Below are 20762 nucleotides of genomic sequence, written 5' to 3' on the forward strand. Positions count from 1 at the left end.
CACAGATGGCCTTGTTCATATATCAATTTTGAGTGATAGCTATGTTAAAGATAATGGAGAGGTGTAAGATATTTTTGGAATAAAAAAAATAGTGAGAAGGTGTAGAGAGCAATTAGGGTGATGAAGGAAGCAACTCTCTATTTTTACAGAGAAAACACATTTACAAACTTTTGGACCGTGATTAAGTCATCTCTAATTAAAAGTCTACTTCGAAACCTATAAATACAGATAAAGAGATAAATAATGACATTTATTACAAATTAAAGACTTTACTGTGTGTTAACCAATCAAAACTGACTTGAACTTGAAAGTGCCTTTGATAGACACCCACCTACTCTATTATAAGTTTGAAAATAAAGGATGGAAGATAATTTGATAATATAAACTTGAAACGATTTTTAAAAATTAATAAAAAAGTGTGAAGAGGTGTTAATTGTAATTCTAAACTCAACACCCAAAACAATGTTTTTTCACATAATAGATAACAATAAATTTAATAAATAATAAATTTTTGGATAACCATTAATATAATAGACACAACAAGAAATGTTTTGTTGTTGGAACAATTTCGAACTTGTGATTCTATATTAAGTTAAAAATATAATTTTAAATTTAATTAAAGTTTATAAATAACTTATAAAATACATTTTATATCATATGTATATTATGAAATCGTTAATTTTTAGTGATATGATAATCTATATAAACAAATTATATTGTAAAAAAACGAGGATTTTTGAGATGGAGAGAAAAGGAAGTGAATGGTTGATTGTTGAAGAGATGCCCTGGCATGGCAGACACGCATGCAAAAAATTGGGAGATGAGAAGAAGAAAGAGAAAAAAAAGAAGTGTATTATGATTGATTTAGGAGAATAGCTACATTGGCATTGTAAAAGTTAAAGGAGTGGTTTATTATAGGTGAGAGTGTGAGTGGTCATTCAAATGTCTTTCAATCTATTCAAACCCAACTTGCTTCGCCCTTTTAATCACAATTGACTTATGACTCCACTAATCCCATCTTGATGTTATGTTTCCCTCTTTAAGAAGCTCCTTTTCCTTTCTCAAAGTCTTTGTGTTTGGCTATTTAATCTCTGTGGTTAATCACCAAACTTACCAGTAATGGACTTTCAATCACAATTACCCAACTATATCATTCATACTAAGTCATCACACATAATACAAAACTAAACTAATATTTAAAAACTATTATACCAATATATAATTAAAACAAGGAGAAAGAATAGCATAAAAATAACGTCTTGCCAAAATTTTCCTTCGTTTTGCGAAATTCACACACTTTCAATTATTGGTATCATGAAAATATTTTTGTTTTCTTAAAGGTGTTTTTCATTGATAATAATAATAATAATAAATAATTGAGTAGAAGAATGTCTTCACTATTCTCACATTTAAGTTCATTAGAGAAATTGGTTAGGGTTGGAAAATCTTTATTCAAATCCACGTTACGAAAATCGGGTTTGAGGAATGAATGATTCGGTCATTGATTAATACGGTGATTCAACTTTCCAAATACTATTTGGTGGGTCAAAAGGGTCTATCTCATCGGTTTAAATCAAATTTTAATATACTAAAAATAGGTTGAGTTGGGTTAACCCAAATACTTATAAATAGGTTGAATTTTACATGCTCGTAACAAATAGTTAAGTTACATATTCTATTCATTATCTAGAATATTCATTGAAGATATATTTGATATCCATCTTCATTTTGGTCATATTTTCTAATCCTAGCCAAAACTAAGAAAGTAATGTGGCAAATAAATTAATAAATGCATTTTATTATGAATCACAAAGGAAAAATTTAGATTTAATTATACTTCTTTTAACGCCTATTATTATTTGTTAGATTAATAAAATTTGTATTTCATTGTAGTTCCTCTTAAATAATGGATATATTTACATTACTTAAATACTAATTAAAGAAGATTTTTTATAAAAAATTAAAATTAAAAATAAAGTAAAGAAGGATTATAATGCCAATAAATATCAAATGAATGGTAAAAACAAAGGTTAAATATATTTTTAATTCATGTGAAATTGAAATTCGTATATTTTTGAATCTTTGATATATCTTGGTCTCTAAACTTTAAAAACAATGAATATAGTCTTTTTAATACAATTATATTAATTAAGTTTTTTTTAGGCGATAAAAGCGTTTTCTCGAAAATATTAAAGCGATAAAATGTCAAATAATTCAAATGTTAGCATGAAACACTTTTAACATATTAAAAAAACTTGAGGCATTTGAGTTTAAATTATCATATAGATCCAATTTTAAAGCCCAAGGACAAAAATGTATTAAAGTTTCATACATAGACAAATTTCAATTATTTCACGTTGAAGTTCAAGAATTAAAAATATAATGTTCTTACAAAGTTGAATGTGTATTGTGTAAAGATTCTAAAGACACTCTAAACACTTTAAATATTTAATCTCCAAGATACTCATTTAGGTAAGTGTATGCATAAGATACTTCGACGTTCAAATCAACCTAGTGCGTTAACAAACAATAAATGTATTAATTAATCAACGTAATTTTTATATCTCGTAAAACATGTTATTTATATTAATGTTCATAAGTCATTACTTGATGAACTTGGACCATGTGGCCTAATCACTTGTTAACTTTCGAGTAATCCTTTTTTCACTATCTTAAATATATCGAATTATCATAGCTAATTAATCTTGATGATATAGATACATTCCAATTGAATATGTATTGAGTGGATACATCTTAATCTAACACGTTGATATGTATTCAATCATAAAATAGAGATATACCTAAACATGTTAAATAATGCACATACTCTAACTTAAAATAAAAAATTTAAAGCATGAATGTGTATCATACATACATACATATATATATATATATATATATATATATATATATATATATATATATATATATATATATATATTAATTTCATCTTTGTTTAATTTAAAAATTGAATATTTCCGTAACAATTGATACTACAATTCAATGTAGCTCAAATGTCACCCTACTTTTCATGATACTCTTACCAAGTACGAGTTGAATTCAAAGAACATACCCATATGCAGTACATTTTTTTTTATCTTATACAGTACGTACATAAGCGAAAATCCTTTGCAGATATTTTATCATATAAGGTGAATGGTGAGAACAACATAGTTACATAGGACATTTTGCTCAAGTACCAAGTTATATATTTCATTTCACGACAACTTAATTGATTATCATTTGAATTTGTCATAACCATTCCAGGTACGCATAGCACGCCAATTTTATACTGTTGCTTTTGTTTGTGATCATGCACTATGTCATCTATTATGTGCCAATATATATCCCTATTTCTTATCAATTACTTGTAGTGGTGATCCACACGTTAGTCACCTTTAAACAAAAAAATAAAAAAGCAAAATAGAGAGAGGAGTTAAATGAGGGCTGACGAGAAGACATTAATTAAAAAACTATAATTAATTAAAAGAATTAATTACTTAAGAGTTAAGTTATAAAAATGACTTTAAAAAAGTTTAAGAAAAGTAATTTCAAGTAAAATAACATGGGTTAACGTCTCAGGCCATGAGCTGAAACTTCTGAAAATAACAGCTTTTATTCTATTGTTTTCTATTGCAATCAATCACAAACCTAGAATAAATTGGTTATTCAAAAAAACTCCTAAGGCAAAACCAGAGAAAACTATATATGTTGAAAGAAAACAACAATGTAACGTCGGAATTAATTTTCATTAATAAAGTTTTTTGAAGATGTGATATTTACTATTGACATGATTATAACGGTGTATATAGATTATATATAATCTCGTTCTCAAATTAAACTTTAAGATTCAATTAATACGGACTCAATTTTAAGATCATTGTTAGTTTATTTTAACAAAGGTGATATATTAAAAGAAAGTCAAGATGAGTTAAAATTTACACTTCGAAGGTTATTTTCCTGAATTTTGATGATTATATTTAAAATTAAATCTGAGAACAAAGGTCGAAAGAGTCAGATGCTTTTCACGAAGATGCACTCATGGCTTATAATTGTTCCATTCTGTGGGGTGTTTTTACGTTGTTAATTGTAGCAGTAGGGTTGTAATTAGAGTTGCACTTTAATTGATATTTTATAATAATGCCAAGTTCATCTTATCTTTTGCATGCTTTCAAAATAAATCCTGAGTGTTATTGTACCGAGTATTCCTAAAATTAGTGGAACTTTCTCTGAAGTTTCATTCTCATGAAAGTTATGGATATTAAGATTGATTAAGACAATAAGATTAACAAGATAAGGAGATGCCGTGAATTAAACTAGAATTTTTTAATTGTTTCATAAAAGAAATACAAGGTACGATATTTGAAGATAATTTACTTGCAACCGTTAGATTAAAAAAATGTTGAATGAATTTCATTCTTTATTTGCAATTTCAATAAGATTATTGTGATTGAGAGAATGAAATGTTTTTAATTATTTTTTTGGTTGCACCTGATGACCAGAAACTGTCTCCCTGTCCCTGCTGTCTTTCCTCTCCTCTCTCATGTATGCGCAAAACAAAGCGAAGTGGTCCCCACAACCCTTCGGAAGGGCAAAGCGAAATCTATTGCCAAACTACCCTATTCCTTCTTCCCCCAACAAATGCACAACTGTTTAAGAGAGGCAATGTGTTATTTGATTTATCATTTAATGCAAAATTAGCGAGGACATTTGGTGTTGATAATGCATCATTAAGTTTATAATTAATAAGAAAGGTGTTGCCAAGAATGAATGTGAAGTGTATACGGTAGAAATTGGGGAATTGCAACGTTGATCACGGAGCAATAGTGTTGGTGCAATCTGAGCCATGGATGGCCAGCACCACGATTGACGGTGTACAAGTGTCGGTGGCTCATTGGTGATGACGCTGAATTGCTCCAACACAATTCCTGTTCTGGGACCCATCACCTGTCCCACTTCTCTACTTCTCTATAGTTGAGTTGAGGAGGCCACAAACACAAACGTTACACCTCTCTCTCTCTCTTCCTTTCTCTTTCTCTTTCTCGTTTCTTATTATTTGTATTTGTTTTTTCCATGACCAGAAAGGCTAAACTGTAGAAGCCTAAAGAACAGTGAATAGTTGTGATGGTAAAAGGATAAAAAAAGTGAAAGAATGAATGGGTATATATATGTGTGGGAGTATACAGATATAGATATAGATATGGTGGTGCAGCTGTGGTGATTTGGCATTTTCTGGTTTTTGTTCGGTGCTTGTTGGTTGGTTGGTTTGTTGGTTCCACTTGGTGTTTACATAGAGGAGCTAGCTTAGCTACTTTGGGCAAAAGAAACCCAGAGAAACGCAGACCCAACTGCACCTGCTGCTCATACACTGGGAAAGAAGGAGCCCCTTTACGCTTTAGCCAAAAAACCCATACTTTTTGTACCACGGAATCATTACTCTCACTCGGAGTTTCAGTTTCAGTTTCTCACTGATAGCGAGTGTTGCAGTTTTTAGTGCTCAGACAAATAATATAATTTGCGTTTGGGGCGATTGGAGAAGGAACACCAGCAGAGCGATTGCGAAATCAAAAATGTTGTTTTCGAATTGTCATCTTGGTTGGTTCAGCATTCTTGTCAAATGAGGTATGTGTTTTTGGAATGTTCTAATTCGTTGCACGCCTTCGAATCTTCAACGCCAAAACCCCCCCTTCTAGAATAAAATTCATTTTCCTCTTTATTTCTTTTACAGGTTTCGCAGGTGAATTTTTTTCGACACGCAGGTTTAATTGCATGCAATAGACGCGAAATATGTTTTAAACACCATGCTGGCGAATCTCCTTGTTCTGTTTTGAGACGGAAAACAAAATAAAAAGTGTTTCTTTTGTTTCGTATAAGATTTCGAGAAAAAAAAAACATTCCTGTAAAAATTTGAAGGAAGACAAAGAGAAAAATGGACTGTGCGAATGAGTTGGAAATGCAAGAACCGAGCATTGAGACGGATAAACTTAGCTACGAAATCTTCTCCATTCTCGAAAGCAAGTTCCTCTTCGGCTACGACGATCCGAAGCTCTGGTTTCCCAAACAAATACCTCCCAAGCCGGAATCCGAGACCCCCCCGAACGTCACCGCTGTGGACGGCGTCTCTTCCGTCAAGAACCAGCGCGGGAAGATATGCATTCTCGCCATCGACGGAGGCGGCATGCGCGGGATTCTCGCCGGAAAAGCCCTGGCCTACCTGGAATCAGCGCTGAAGAAAAAATCAGGCGACCAGAACGCCACCATCGCGGACTACTTCGACGTTGCAGCTGGCGCCGGAGTAGGTGGCATCTTCACGGCGATGCTCTTCGCAACGAAGGACCACCGGCGGCCGATTTTCGCCGCCGAAGACACATGGCGGTTTCTCGCGGAGAAAGGAAGCAAGTTCTATCGCGCGGGTAGCGGGGGTGGGTTCCTGAAGAGGTTGCTTTCCGGCGGGTCAAGTTCAGTGGCGACGGCGACGGCCGGTTTGGAGAAGGCTGTGAAAGAAGCGTTCACGGCAGAGAAGGGTGGGAGTTTGACGCTGAAGGACACGATAAAACCGGTATTGATTCCGTGCTACGACTTATCGAGTACGGCGCCGTTTTTGTTCTCACGTGCGGACGCGTTGGAAACGGATAGCTTCGATTTTCGGTTGTGGGAGGTGTGTCGAGCGACCTCGGCCGAACCCGGTTTGTTTGAACCGGTTCAGATGCGTTCCGTGGACGGTCAGACAAAGTGCGTGGCGGTGGACGGAGGGTTGGCGATGAGTAACCCAACGGGCGCGGCAATCACGCACGTGCTGCACAACAAACAAGAGTTTCCTTTCGTGCGCGGCGTGGAGGACCTTCTGGTTCTGTCCCTCGGAACGGGTCAACTCTTGGAGGTGAGTTACGACTTTGACCGCGTCAAACGCTGGAAGGCCAAGGATTGGGCCCGGCCCATGGCCCGCATTTCTGGCGACGGGTCATCGGACCTGGTCGACCAGGCCGTCGCCATGGCCTTTGGTCATAGCCGCAGCACCAATTATGTCCGCATTCAGGTATTTTTAATTTTTAATTTTGAATTTTGAATATTTTTTGGTGGGGCCAGTTACTGAATTTTGTGCTTAGTCAAATTGTGAATTGTCTAAATGTCACAATTAGGCTTTGAATAATTTGAATAAATGGAAATGGAAACTGTTAATGGGTGTCAATTTATTTTTCTCTTTTCCGGTAACTGGTTGAGTTTGTGAACTCCATCAACGTCAATGGTGTATTAAATGGAGTCAATTTCACACCAGCCGGAGGGTAGGGGGTGTGGGGTTTCCGTAGGGGATCTGTTGTGTGTTGTCTGGATGTAGCAAGTTGATGAGTATGTATGGGACAGCATAGCTGGATTTGGACTTGTTATGGGATATCTATTGATGGATGGGTATTAATTAATGTTGTGCTTTTTGTTCATTTTTAACTCTGTTTCCATGTTAAGGAAACCTTCCCATTCTCGAGCAACTTGGATTTGCTCATGAAATGGATACACATACACATACACATTGCATTTTGTCACTTGGATTCATTGAAAGAATGCTCAATTCAGACTCTTCCTTAAATAGAGCCGTGTCGTGCGAAGTGGAAAACCTTTTTAAGTTTAGTCACAACTATTAATAAAAGCCCATTCCATATTGGTTGGGATTGTGATCACCAAAAGTTTTTATTTAATTTCCTTTATGGTCGTTAATTTTGTCCTTTTCATTTGAGTGTGTGATGGTGGCTGGCATTGAAATCTTACTGACACCGTCCATGATGTAGAGACGAATGTAATATTTAGCAGGGTATATTTCAGTTTTACACGATGGATGTTCTGATGAATTGTTATGTGACAGGCAAATGGGTCGAGCATGGGGCGTTGTGGACCCAATGTGGATACAGATTCAAGTCCCGGCAACGTAAAGATGATGGTTGGAATAGCAGAGGAGATGTTGAAGCAGGAGAATGTAGAGTCGGTGCTGTTTGGAGGAAAGAGAATTGGGGAACAGAGTAACTTCGAGAAACTTGACTGGTTTGCCGGAGAACTTGTTCAGGAGCATCAGAGGAGGAGCTGCAGAATAGCTCCCACTGTTGCTTTCAAGCAAGCTACCCCAAAAGCGACTTAGGCCATGCCCAACACTACAAAAGAATCTACCTAAAGAAAAAGGTAACCACTCTTTCCTGTTTTGTTTTGTGTTTACCTCGATGATTTATAGACATCCTTTGAAAGAAAGAGTTTTAGGGGACCCGCTGAATAAATTACCAAAGGGAAGGCATCCTGATTAAAATAATGATGCCGATTAAACACTATTCAGGTGTTTTTGTTTTCACTTTTACTAAATAAAACATGCCCGACATTACATTGTCCATTTAATCAAAATCACACCAGCATTTATTATGTCCATGGTATGACAGAATAACATTGTTAAATTCTTTTTCCTGTTCAGTCATTTTGTTAGCTAACTTGAAAGCTTGTTCTCCGAATGAACCCCTTCCTATTTTTTTTAATATTTTCTTTTTTGCTGTTCTCTTGCTGAACATAATATTTGTAAAATTAATTGGTGGGGGAGGATCACCTACCTGTGGATGTCTTGTAGTGAAATATGATACAGGTTCATCCTAACTACTCCAATTAAATTTCATTGACTAACATTGAATTGTTATCAAGAACAGGTGCTGAATTTGTCAGCTTCTGTGTATGCGTGGACGTGAACTTGTCTAAGCTGTGTCCTTATTAGCTCAGTATATATTATCAAATCTCAGAACAGGCAATATGTCGTATAGAAGGAAGATGAAAGAACATAGGTGATGTCGGGCCACCGACACTCGTTGTTAGTATTGGGAAAGGGCATTGTGGTCAATTTATTTCAAAAGGGGAAAAGCAGGATGGGAAGTTGGAAGATGTTAATAGGGTATTTTGATCATAAAGAATGAGATCATGGCGGGACAGCCTTAAAAGTATTTCCGTAGTCCTGAAAAGGTGCTTCTCATGTCATCATGCCAAGGGCGGTTTGGGTGGGGTGGTTGACTATTAACTTTCTGCTTCAGGGTAAATCAAATTAAGTATGGAGATCCTTAACTAGCTAACTCCGTGTAGAGGGCATTCAGGTAATTTTATTGAAATTCTGATTTTCACTAGTTGTAGGTCATACCCTAATGAAGTAGGTTCCTCTTTTTCCTGAGGTTTGTCGTTTCTTGTTTCCTCCCTCCTTCTATCCGTCTATTTGATTGCATATCTTCTATATCTTTTCCAACCAAAGATGGTAGTTTTCTATGCCATGGAATAAATGACCCGGCCTAATTCGTCTTTTGAAGTTACTGTGAGATTTCGCAGAAACCGGTTTTCTTACTTTAATGGAGTATGTTTCTGGGGTTCGTATGGGAAATTAACTTTTTACATAATTTTGACCAAATAAAGAACATTTGGGCAGTCAAAGAGAAATTGGTTGGTTTGTAAGATTCGGGGAAGTATGACTGACTATTAGGGGAGCAATGAAATGGAGACAACATTACCAGGCATGAGCACTTGAACAGATCTTCTTTTTAAAAAAGAAAATAACTGAACAAAAGGTATTCGCTATTCGGTCACTGGTCACATGTCCCCTGTAAAGGGAGAATGTTCAATAGATGCTTAAAACTCCAGACATTTTCCTTTCAAACTCTGGAATGATTATGTTTGCCAACCCCAATGGCCAATGAGATTCTACGAAATTGAAGTTAGAAGCAATATGATTCTTTTCACTGTCTAATTGTTGAAAGTGTAAAGAATTTCATCATGTCAATTGCAAAATCCTTGTTGTATCTGATGCGAATTGTATGTAAAAGATTTTGACGTGGGGTTTGATTTGTTGCAGGGAAAAACCGATACAGGAGGAAGCGGGAGGAAGGGAAAAAAATTAAAAAAGAAAAAAAAAAAGAAAAGAAAAGAGCAGATAGTAGTAGTAGTATAGCAGCTTTACTTTTGAGGATTAGACAAAGAAGGTTAGGGAGTCGAGTGAAAAGGACAAGTGGTGTAAAAAGGGTGGAAAATCTTTGTGGGATACTTTGCTCTCTGGAAGGCAGACATTGTGGTGTCCACTCTACCTTTCTATTAGGGTAAGAAACCAAGAAAGAAAAAGCCAAGTGTCTGAGTTTAAGCTTTTTAGGGTCAAACATGAATCGAGTGTGAATTTTTTATTTTTAAAATCAAAATTCCGGGTGGTAAATTCCCTCACATTCTTCCATTCTAGTTTCCTTTTTTGTTCAATTATGTTTTGTAAATCTCTTATATTTAAAAAAGTTTCATCACTGCTTCAAAGAAACTATGAAGGTGGTGGGCTACATTCTTATTTTAAATTTCAAATATGTGGCCATTCTTGTCTCACCGCAGATTAATTTTTGTTCTCCAGCTTGTTATTTTCATTCTGTATTCTTTTTTACTGATCACCTGCCTCGCAAGTTGTGGCAATCATGTTCATAGCTTGGTACTATCGGATTTAATGATGATTATGAAATTAAAATTATGTCATCTTCTGATTGATGATAACAGTTTTGGATGTTATCAATACATGATTACTAATCTAACGTGACACCAAGGATTTCATTTCCATTCACAAATTACACTTTATTGTTATTATAGATTTATCAATATTGATTTGTCTACATCGAATCAGTTATTGATATCGTTGCTAAATTAAATATGATTAATATAACCCGTCACTAAAACATAGACCAAAATAAATAAACTTATTAACTAAAAGTATAATTAGGTCATCATAAAATTTGCAGAGTTTTATTTATTTTTTAATTTAAATCATGGCCTCATAATTCATTGTAAGGTTTTCTTTTTTAACAATCTAAAAGCATGATTGTGTAAATTACTAGATTTTATCTCGTAAGAATATAAATTATGAATGAGTTTTAGTTTGAAGTTTGGAAAAGTGAATGGCTACGTTGGTGTCTGTGTGAAGTGGTAGTTATAGGAGAAGTAGCCGTTATTCTCGGAGCTGTTTGCATTGTGTGTGTTGTGGAACGTAACCTAACCGGAGCGAATAACAACTAATGAAAAATTGAGGGCGGTCTAATCCGTGCGCATGCTGTGAAGTCATGGGGTACGGTTTTATCCGCTTCTAAGCAGACCAACAAACTTATCCAACATCATCGTCATAATACACGTGTTATAAAACTAACATAAAGTAACAATAATATAAACATTAACTATTTATTGTTTACCTGTATTATGATAACAAATCATATTTTAATAGGTTGTGGTAATAATAATAAAAAAATAATAAAATAATGATATCAACGGTAATATTGGTAACAAAATACGTAAATCATGATGACAACAATAAAAATGGAATAACAAAAAATAAGATGGCAATGTTGATAAATGAAATATAATAATAGAAACAATGACATTAACTACGAGATATGATTAGTATGATGCAAAATACAACAATATACAGTTACTGTAATGGAGGTGAAAGAAAAAAAAATCAGATTATTTTGTGCTAATGTCATTTAACTAATTTTCCTTATTGTAACTACAATAAATAGTTTATTGTAGCAGGATATAATATTGATCATATAATATGTTACTACAGGGTTAGATTTGACCGATCGGGTATGACTGCGTGCTGAACAAAATGGACCGAACGACAAGGTATAGAAAAGAGACTTCAACTTGGTCACAATAACAATTGAACAAAGTTAAAGCACAATCAATATGGTAACTGCTATTGATGACTGATTAAGACTAACATTAATGATCATTAAGAGGTAAATTAATTTGTCATATTCCCATAAACTCTATAAATAGAAGTTTAATTTTGAGGTAAAAACATTTTTTCATAATCGAATTATTTTATACCTCCAAAAAAAATTTTTAACTTGAGCAACTAAATATATATTTAACATTCGTCTAAGACAGGAGTATCGCACATGAATAATCATTGTCCCAGTCCACTAGAAACATAATATATTATTATCCATACAACTAAATATGTATTTAACGTTTATAAATTAAATAAAAAAATAAATAATTAATAATGTTTTATTTGACCAACTTTATCTTGAAATCAATGAATTATTATATAAAGAAAATAAATTAAATTAAATTTATCTGTTTATAAAATAAAACTATATAAGTTACTATTTTTACTTAATTGAAGGTGTAGATATCCATTACACTAAAATAAAACTATGCACTAAAAGTACATATCCATTACAATTAAATTGTTATTTCGCCCATTTCATTGAAAGTATACATATTTCTCTGCCTTTCCTGAAAAGAACACACAATTGTTTTTATTAATTATTATAAAAGAGCACATCTTTTTCATTATTCTTTTTAGTCATATATTGACAAAATTCAGTAGTCATAACATGGCAGTCGGCACAAAACTTTTTGAATGACTATTCTATCTTTGTATCAAATCCTCTAAATTTCTTGTGCGCTTCCTTGGATTTTCACTTGTATAATTCAGGTAAATTTTTTAAAATAAATTAAAAAATATAATGCTCAAAGTTCAACAGAAATATGTAAATTAGATAAAGAATATTATATTTAAACTCTAAAATGTAAAATATTTTAATATACAAATTGAGCAATAGTATAGAAAGCCTAACAGATAAGAAAAAAGAAGTGAAAACATAAGATATGGTGGGCATTACTTTTGATTCTCCGTAATTGAGGGTAACCTACCCTACCTTTTTTAACTTTTAGGGACTTGTTGTTGGGCCTTTTTGATTTGTTTACAAATTTGCTTTTGGATACAGATTTTCCTTTATGCTTTGAGAGTGTTTGAATTTAGTAACCATCTGAGAGAGTTCATTCTGAGAACAGGATTTGATAATGATCCATAAATGCCATTTGTATAGTTAATTAATTTAAACCACAAATTCTAAGTTCTTACAAAGAAAAAGACAATAACAAGACACACCCATTTGTTATTTACCCAATGCATGTGTCGTTATCATGAATGATTTAACTCTCTAAGATCGAATTTGGAGGAATATGAATCCATGTAATAAGGTGGTCTAAAAGACCAAAACACGACCCTACCATTGTTTCACATGCATGAGGAGACAAGAAATATGTTCTACTATTCCAGTGAAAAAGTTAACGTTGACAGTGTTTTACACCAACTATTCAACGGTTGTTTTGTTTTTTTTTTTTTGCAATTTTTAAGTGATGATGCATCAAAATCCTACACCACTACTGTTTCATCCTTTCCGTCCTATCTTTCAGAAAGATACTTTTCCCTTATCAGTTTCCCACCTAATTAAATTCCCATCTTCTAATCAAACAGACATAAAGATAAAATTCATGGATTTTTGTCAATTCTTGCTTTTTTTGACATTTTTGTCTTCCTTTGATCACATTTAGCGTCTCATAGTTAGTACGATTCTTTCTCCATCTTTTCCACTGTTCAATCTGAAAGATACCCTGCATTTGGCCAAACCAGCTTACACACACAAACATATAAAGAATTAAGCTTTCTAGCTTTAAAGAAAGAGGCTCGGCCTCATTAAAATAATGTCACCATCTTATTAGAAAAATAAAGTATATCCATCGGTGGAAGTTCTTACTTAATTCCCTGTTTGGAAATAGCTAAAAGAAAGTGCAATCCTTTGATAAAATAAGTGAGTTTTAAAGTGATTGTTGTAGCTGGTGCAGAGTCGTTGTTTGAAGAAAAATAATAGTGGGTACGTTGCTTTTTGTCATGTTCATCGTGGCTATTCATCTTTTCCGTGTACATGCCATTTGTCTTCATAACCTACTAATATATAATCTTCATATTAATATTGATGTTTTTTTTGTTTGGTACTGCCTTCAACCACAGGGCTACTTATCTTTAATTTGGCTAATTTGGCATATGGTATCGTATAAATTTAATACTATTCTGGTCTTTATGTTATGGATGACCAAACTTCATAATGGAATCTTTCTTATAGTATTCAAAATTATTGGTTTATCCTCTTCCATTTGGCCATTTTCCCTTTTTTGTTCCCACCCGTTTTCATTATTAATGGGATTAGCATGCTTCTAGGGCCCAAAAACACGACTTTCTACTAAACTCTATAAAATAATTACATTATAATAACACTGAAAATGATCACAATGATAATGACAAATTCCACTAATCATAAAAATAATATACAGTTTACGTCACTAATTGCTTGGTCTCGCTTCTTCTTTTTTTTTCTCTTGAGTCATCATGTGTGAACTGAAACACAATGAAAAAGGTAATCATAATCAATCGTATGTGGCCGTAGCTGTTGCTATTGGATTAGAAGGACTGCTAACTGAAAGTGATGACAAAAAAATAATAAGAATTTATATTATAATGTGAGAGATTAAGTCCCTGTTTAAGTGCCGTGTTCACAAGAACTTCTTATTTGGGTTTATTATCAGAGACTTCAACTTCATCATGAATTGCATCTTTTTCCTAACACATGCCTCTATGAATTGGAATGAGAATGATGGGTACCTCCATTGCTAAGCTGCTTAATTAATTAATTAATTAATTAATTTACCAATAATAACTATTAGAGTCTCTTCATTTTGATTAACAGGCAAGGACCAAATTAACTAAACAATACTATAATGTTGAAGGACTTGCATTAGGCAGTTGTTGATTTGTTGGTGAAGAAGTGCAGAATTTAAACTATATGATTAGTTATGTACATGTGTTTGTTCATACTAATTAAAATGTGCCTAACACCTGGTTGTCCTAATTTGTTACCAAACACACAATATAATCCTGACATTAGTACATGTTTGTGTACAGTGTTAGATTTTTAAAAAGTATGAAAAAACACGCATCACATATTATACATAAAATATGTTATTAGATTATGACTAGGAATCACTTTTTTCCCTGAAATATCCTTAATTACGTTCTCGTCAGATTTTATATATACTCACAAATGTTTTTTATTTTAATTAAAAATGACAAAATAGTAATCTACTCGCAAATATTATATATATATATATATATATATATATATATATATATATATATATATATATATATATATATATATATATATATATATATAAAATATTGTGAGCTATTTTTATTAGATATTTTTCTATGAATGAAATTATAAAAATAGAAATATCAGTAAAACATACATTGACAATTAGCTTACTGTTTAAAATTTGATTTTATAAATCTATGTTTCTTTATTTAGATTTATCAAATTGAATAAAAAAATAACTTTACTTAAATTTCTACTCTCTTGTACATCTCATTTGAAATAACTCTTTACATAAACTAATTTTAATTATATTAATATTTCGTTAAGTTATTCTTTTATTATACTTCAAGATTATATTTTCAATAATTAATTTTAATAATCTTATTTAAAAGTTCATGACTATTAAAAATTTACAAACATAAATTTACGCTGACACTCAACTAATAATACCAAGACAGGTAAGTGTTGTCATTTTTAATGATGACAACAAGATTAGTTACATTATAAAAAGTAATTTATAATTTGATAGATTGAAATTATAAAAAGAAAATATTATATTACAGTTAATAATAAATATATATCTCTTAAGAAAAGAACATTGGGGTTATTTTTATTTGATAAGCTATTGGAAGGTTATTTATTTACATTTACTTTTATAAAATAAATTGTTTTGGTCTTATTTTAATGAAAAGAGAGGTCCCATTAACCTAAGCATTAAGAAAGGAATGGTTTAGTTATAGATAATTTCAATAAATAAAATAAAATAGTCGTATAATTTCACTAAATAAATAAAGCTGTCATTAGGTATATCTAATCATATATTCCATTCAGATCCTTCAGTTTCAACGACCAGATTAGTTAAAAAACAAACATTAATGATTGAAATGTGACACGTGACTAAATTTAATGAAGAATTGATAAAGTTCCAAAAAGATAAACACAGTATAGGGTGAATATAGCAATCTCAAATCGATCAAACAGGGAACTAACATAAATTGAGCAAGAATATTATTATGAAAGATTAAAAGAGATTATGATAAAGTAAAGTAGTTCAAATGTGTATTAAAGTCAAATCAAGCAAATACGACGTATCACAAACTATAACCTGTCGTCTATATGAGTCATCATCGTGGCTAGAAACCAAAACTACAATTTCAAAGCAATTATATTTGTGATGAAATTCAATTTTATTTAATTTCTTTATTATGTCTATTTCTTTTGCTAAACATTATTGGTTGTTAGTTATCATCAATTGTTGAATGCGATTGAAAGATAATGACTGATACATTGTTTGGATAGATTTCGGAGATATTCCTTTAAGATTAACTATGTTCTTTTAAGTATTTATAATTCCAAAAGAAAGTAACCAATTAAAAAAAGAGAGAATAATTAATTAAAATAATATAAATTAAAAATAACATTGTTTGGATAGATTTCACTGTATTTTATTTTATGTTGAAATTCAAAATAACTAACTCTATTAATTAAAATAATATAAATTCATATGATATATTAATAAAGATAAAAATATCTTTTAATTTTTTTATGTAAATCAAATAAATTATTAATTACAATTATATAATATTTATTAACTTTTTTTCTTTAAGTAACACAACATTAAGAATTATTATTGAGCAATGCTCTTAAGATACGGGTTAACAAGACAAAAAAAATCGAATCTCAATCAATAGGAGATTTAATCCTAAATCTCTAGACAAATAATTCATTATAAATAAAGAATTTAAGACGGAAAGAAAAAAACAATATAATAATATTTAATATTCGTGCCTTAACTCCTTTATAAAATCATAATAATAATATATTTATTTTATATGATTTTTATCTTTATCAAAATAACCCATTTGTTTGATATATTTAGCTTTTATTATTATAATTAAGAGTAGATAAACACTAATTCATGTGCAGACTTATCTAACACCAATCATATCATATTTTTTTAAAATATATAACAATTTAAGAAAAATCACCTATAAAATTAAAAATATTTTTTATTAAGTATGATATAGGATAAGAGTGCAAAAATTTAAGTGTTCAATAAATTTTTCTCCTATAACTGAAAATGTTACGAGAATTATTATGTTACGAGAATTAGAAGACAAACTTGATGTTTACTAAATTATAAATATTAAAATGAATATTTATTGTACAATATTTTTTTTATATTAAATAGTGATTTTAGATACATTTATGAATTTTAGTGTTAGTATTCTAAGTTAGATTTGTAGTTGTTGGATGAGTGGATTTTCAATACTACTTGTTGAGTTAGTAATTGTTTTGGACTAGTGAAACTGTTCATTCATTTCAATGTAAAGTTACTCTTGTGTTGTTTAATGTAATGTTATAAGATGTTAAGATAAATTTGTATATTTGATTTGTCTAAAAATGAATGATACTGATATAAAGAATATTATTTGAGTTTTTTTTTAGTATATCCATTAATACGAGAATTCAATATTATAAATTATTGGGACGCTCTAATAATCATAGATTCATTTGAAAGAAGTATAAAGTCTTAGTATATGAGTTTTATCTTGATAAAAAATGATAAGGAACTAATATTATAAGTAATAGGATGAATTTACTGATAAAACTCTGAACAACAGTAAAGACTATCATGCATAATTTTTCAGAAGAATCTAACATAATACATGTATTTAGATAAATAAATATTATTTAAAGTCTTTAATTGTAATATGTTTTGTTTTTATGTATGACTTTTATAAAATCCTAATTCAATTTCTATTATGTGAAATATTTATTGTGTTGTTTTTTTCTTGTACGATAATCACCTTAAATAATATAAACAGAAGAGAAAATAAAAATTGAGCTATGATTATATTTTGGATAACTATAATTATTTGTTTCTTAAATATTAGTCTACTGATGTTTATCTTATAATATTTAACATATTAAAATGCAATGTTGTGCAAAACATATATGTAAGGGATAAGGTCTGGGGGAGCATTAGACACACAACCCCAAACCAAATGGCACACATCTTAAGCAAGTTTTTTATTATATAATTTGTTTTTTTTAATAGAAAATTTTATAAATTTTAAAAAACTTAAATTTGAAGAATTTAAATTTCTTTAAAGTTAAGAGTTTTTTAGAAAACTTATCTAGGATATTCAATTTTTGTAGTATTTCTTTTAACGTTTTAATTAGATTTCCTTAATTAAGCTTTATAATTCTTATTCGTTTTATACTTTTTAAGAGATTTGATTGCGCAATAATTAAGATTTTAAAGATTTCTCATGATAGTTGAGAATTGGATTTTAATTAAATTTTAAAAAGGAGTAATGGTTTTTTTTTTTACTATAAGAAAATTTTAAGATGGATATATAAATTTTGACATGAATGTTATTATTAAGTAGTGTCTTTGGGTTTTTTCATAATTACGATCCTAAAGGATTGTGGTATAGAATGAGTTTATAAAATATTATCGACTTCCACACATATGTTAAAAGGTATGTGAATTTAAATCCTAAATAAAGATAACAAAATTGAGTATCATATTTTAAAATTTAAATTGAAAATAAAGTTAACTCTTTATATATAAATTGAACTCATATTTTATTTGATGTTCTATTTTTTCAAATAGTCATTATTTAAAACATTTATCACGTACCACATATTATATATGTTTCGTTTACAATAAAACTAACACTTTTTATGTGACATTATTTTAAATTATTACTAAATATAAAAAATATCATTATGTACTTATAGATAAAAAGTAATTATTATAAACTTTAAATAAAAAAATGAATTGACATTCCTATAAATATATATATATATATATATATATATATATATATATATATATATATATATATATATATATATATATCAGAAATATTAAATAGATATTAATTCATACCAATTACTTGACAAAAAATGGTTACATGAAATACAATAAATAATCTTATTAATATTAATAAATATTATAATTAACATTAAAAGAAATCATATCAACATTGATCGATAAATTTATTTAATATGGATAAAATAAAACTAATCATAGCTTATTTGTTTTTATAAATATTGATAAAAAAAATATTTTAAATAACGTCAATTAAAAATAATATTGTCAATGTTGATTAAAATAATTATGCTTTACATTAATAAACCTTAAGATTATTGATAAAATAAAATATAATTAACGTTAACACCTATCTATATAAAAAAATAACTTTGAAAATAATGGTAAAAAATAATTAGTTTTATTTTAAACTAAAACAATAGTTAACAAAATAATATTAAATTGATGATATTTAAACATTAGTTGAGTCTACAACAAACTAAGTTAAATAGATTTACTAAATCAAAATAAACTTGAAGAGACAATATAATAAATAAAACAAGATAAAATATAGATAATTTCTTGTTTTTATTTTTATTTTGGTAAAACTTAAATTATCCAATTGTACATAGTAAAACTACTCTCATAAATTCTTAATTAATATTTTAAATTAGTTTTGAAAGTAAATTATTTTCCTAAAATTCATCAATCAGACACAAGTTTTCATAACTTATTCCTTTTATTTTTGAGAAAAAAGTAAAAATACTTATTTTATAATTATATAAATTATTTAGTTATGAAATTTTAGAAATATTTAAAATTTAAAATCACTCTTTCCTTATAAAGTAGATATCACTTTGCGAGAAAAATATTCAAATATGATGATATCTAATTAAAGACAAACCAACTAAGATACTTTAACAACCTATGCTATATTAGATCGGCTTACCTTTCAGGACTGACAAAGTTTGAATACTTAGTCTTAATCAAATTTTAACCCAAATGATTATACTAATTATTTATTATTTGACTAAGACACTTGTATGTGATTTCATAGATTCATGCTGAAATTAGGATATTCTCCCATTCTTTGTCTTCAAATTCCCACGAATATTTGAAGAATTTCAAAATGGGAAAAAAGAATAAATAATATATCTATTCGCAAGCGGTGCTGATTTTTATTTTTTACAATTATTTATCTTAGAAATCTTGTTAAATTAATTTTATTAGCTAATACTATGAAAGTTTTATAATAATAATGCATAACTATTAAATGTTTTAAATATTATTATTATCGATTTTCAGACAATAAAATATAAACTTACATATTTTGTTAAACTTAAGTCTATAATAAATTTATACTTGTAAAATTAATAGACAAAATTATGTTAGGGGAATACAGCTTAATTGGTTTAGCATGGTGTGTAAATTATATTAAATTTTTGTGTGTTCAATTTCTATGAATCAAGAAAACTATTAAGACTAAAAAAATACATATGTATATGGAACCGTTGGCACTGTAAAGTGTACCTTACATGAAATGGTTTTTTTACATATAATTAGAAAATAATTTTAACACATACATTTTATTATGCAATATATATATATATAATATATATATATATATATATATATATATATATATAATTTTTAAATATATAAGTTATATTTTAAATTTACAATGAACGATTTAAATTATGAAGTAATACCATTTTTAAAATTTTAACCAATTTTTTAAAAAAAGTTCTTTGAATTTAATTTAGAATAAGGCGAAAAAACAACTTGAAAACGACAAGTAGTTAAAATAACAGGTACAGAAAAAATAATGGTAAAAGAAAAGCAGTTTATAATAGTTGAGAGATTTTTCCTTTATTTTTTTACTTAATAAAAACGAAAGAGATAACAAGATGTTAAAAATGTTTCATAAGTAATTGACAAGAGTGAGATACTCAGAGTATCACTTGTGTGTTGAT

At 29.6% G+C, this 20762-nt stretch overlaps 1 protein-coding gene across 1 annotated transcript; it reads left to right on the forward strand.

Annotated features, from left to right (window-relative positions):
• The first annotated feature begins 5012 nt into the window (after nucleotides 1-5012).
• On the forward strand, nucleotides 5013-10362 carry LOC124845761 (patatin-like protein 6). Its single transcript, XM_047322919.2, has 4 exons — nucleotides 5013-5622; nucleotides 5729-7036; nucleotides 7856-8166; nucleotides 9854-10362. The coding sequence occupies exons 2-3, from the start codon at nucleotides 5930-5932 to the stop codon at nucleotides 8123-8125; spliced, it is 1377 nt and encodes a 458-aa protein (XP_047178875.1). The 5' UTR covers nucleotides 5013-5622; nucleotides 5729-5929; the 3' UTR covers nucleotides 8126-8166; nucleotides 9854-10362.
• Nucleotides 10363-20762: the final 10400 nt, after the last annotated feature.

Source organism: Vigna umbellata, chromosome 8, assembly GCF_029865625.1.
Source record: "Vigna umbellata cultivar VRB3 chromosome 8, Vumbellata_1.0, whole genome shotgun sequence".
Lineage (NCBI taxonomy): Eukaryota > Viridiplantae > Streptophyta > Magnoliopsida > Fabales > Fabaceae > Vigna > Vigna umbellata.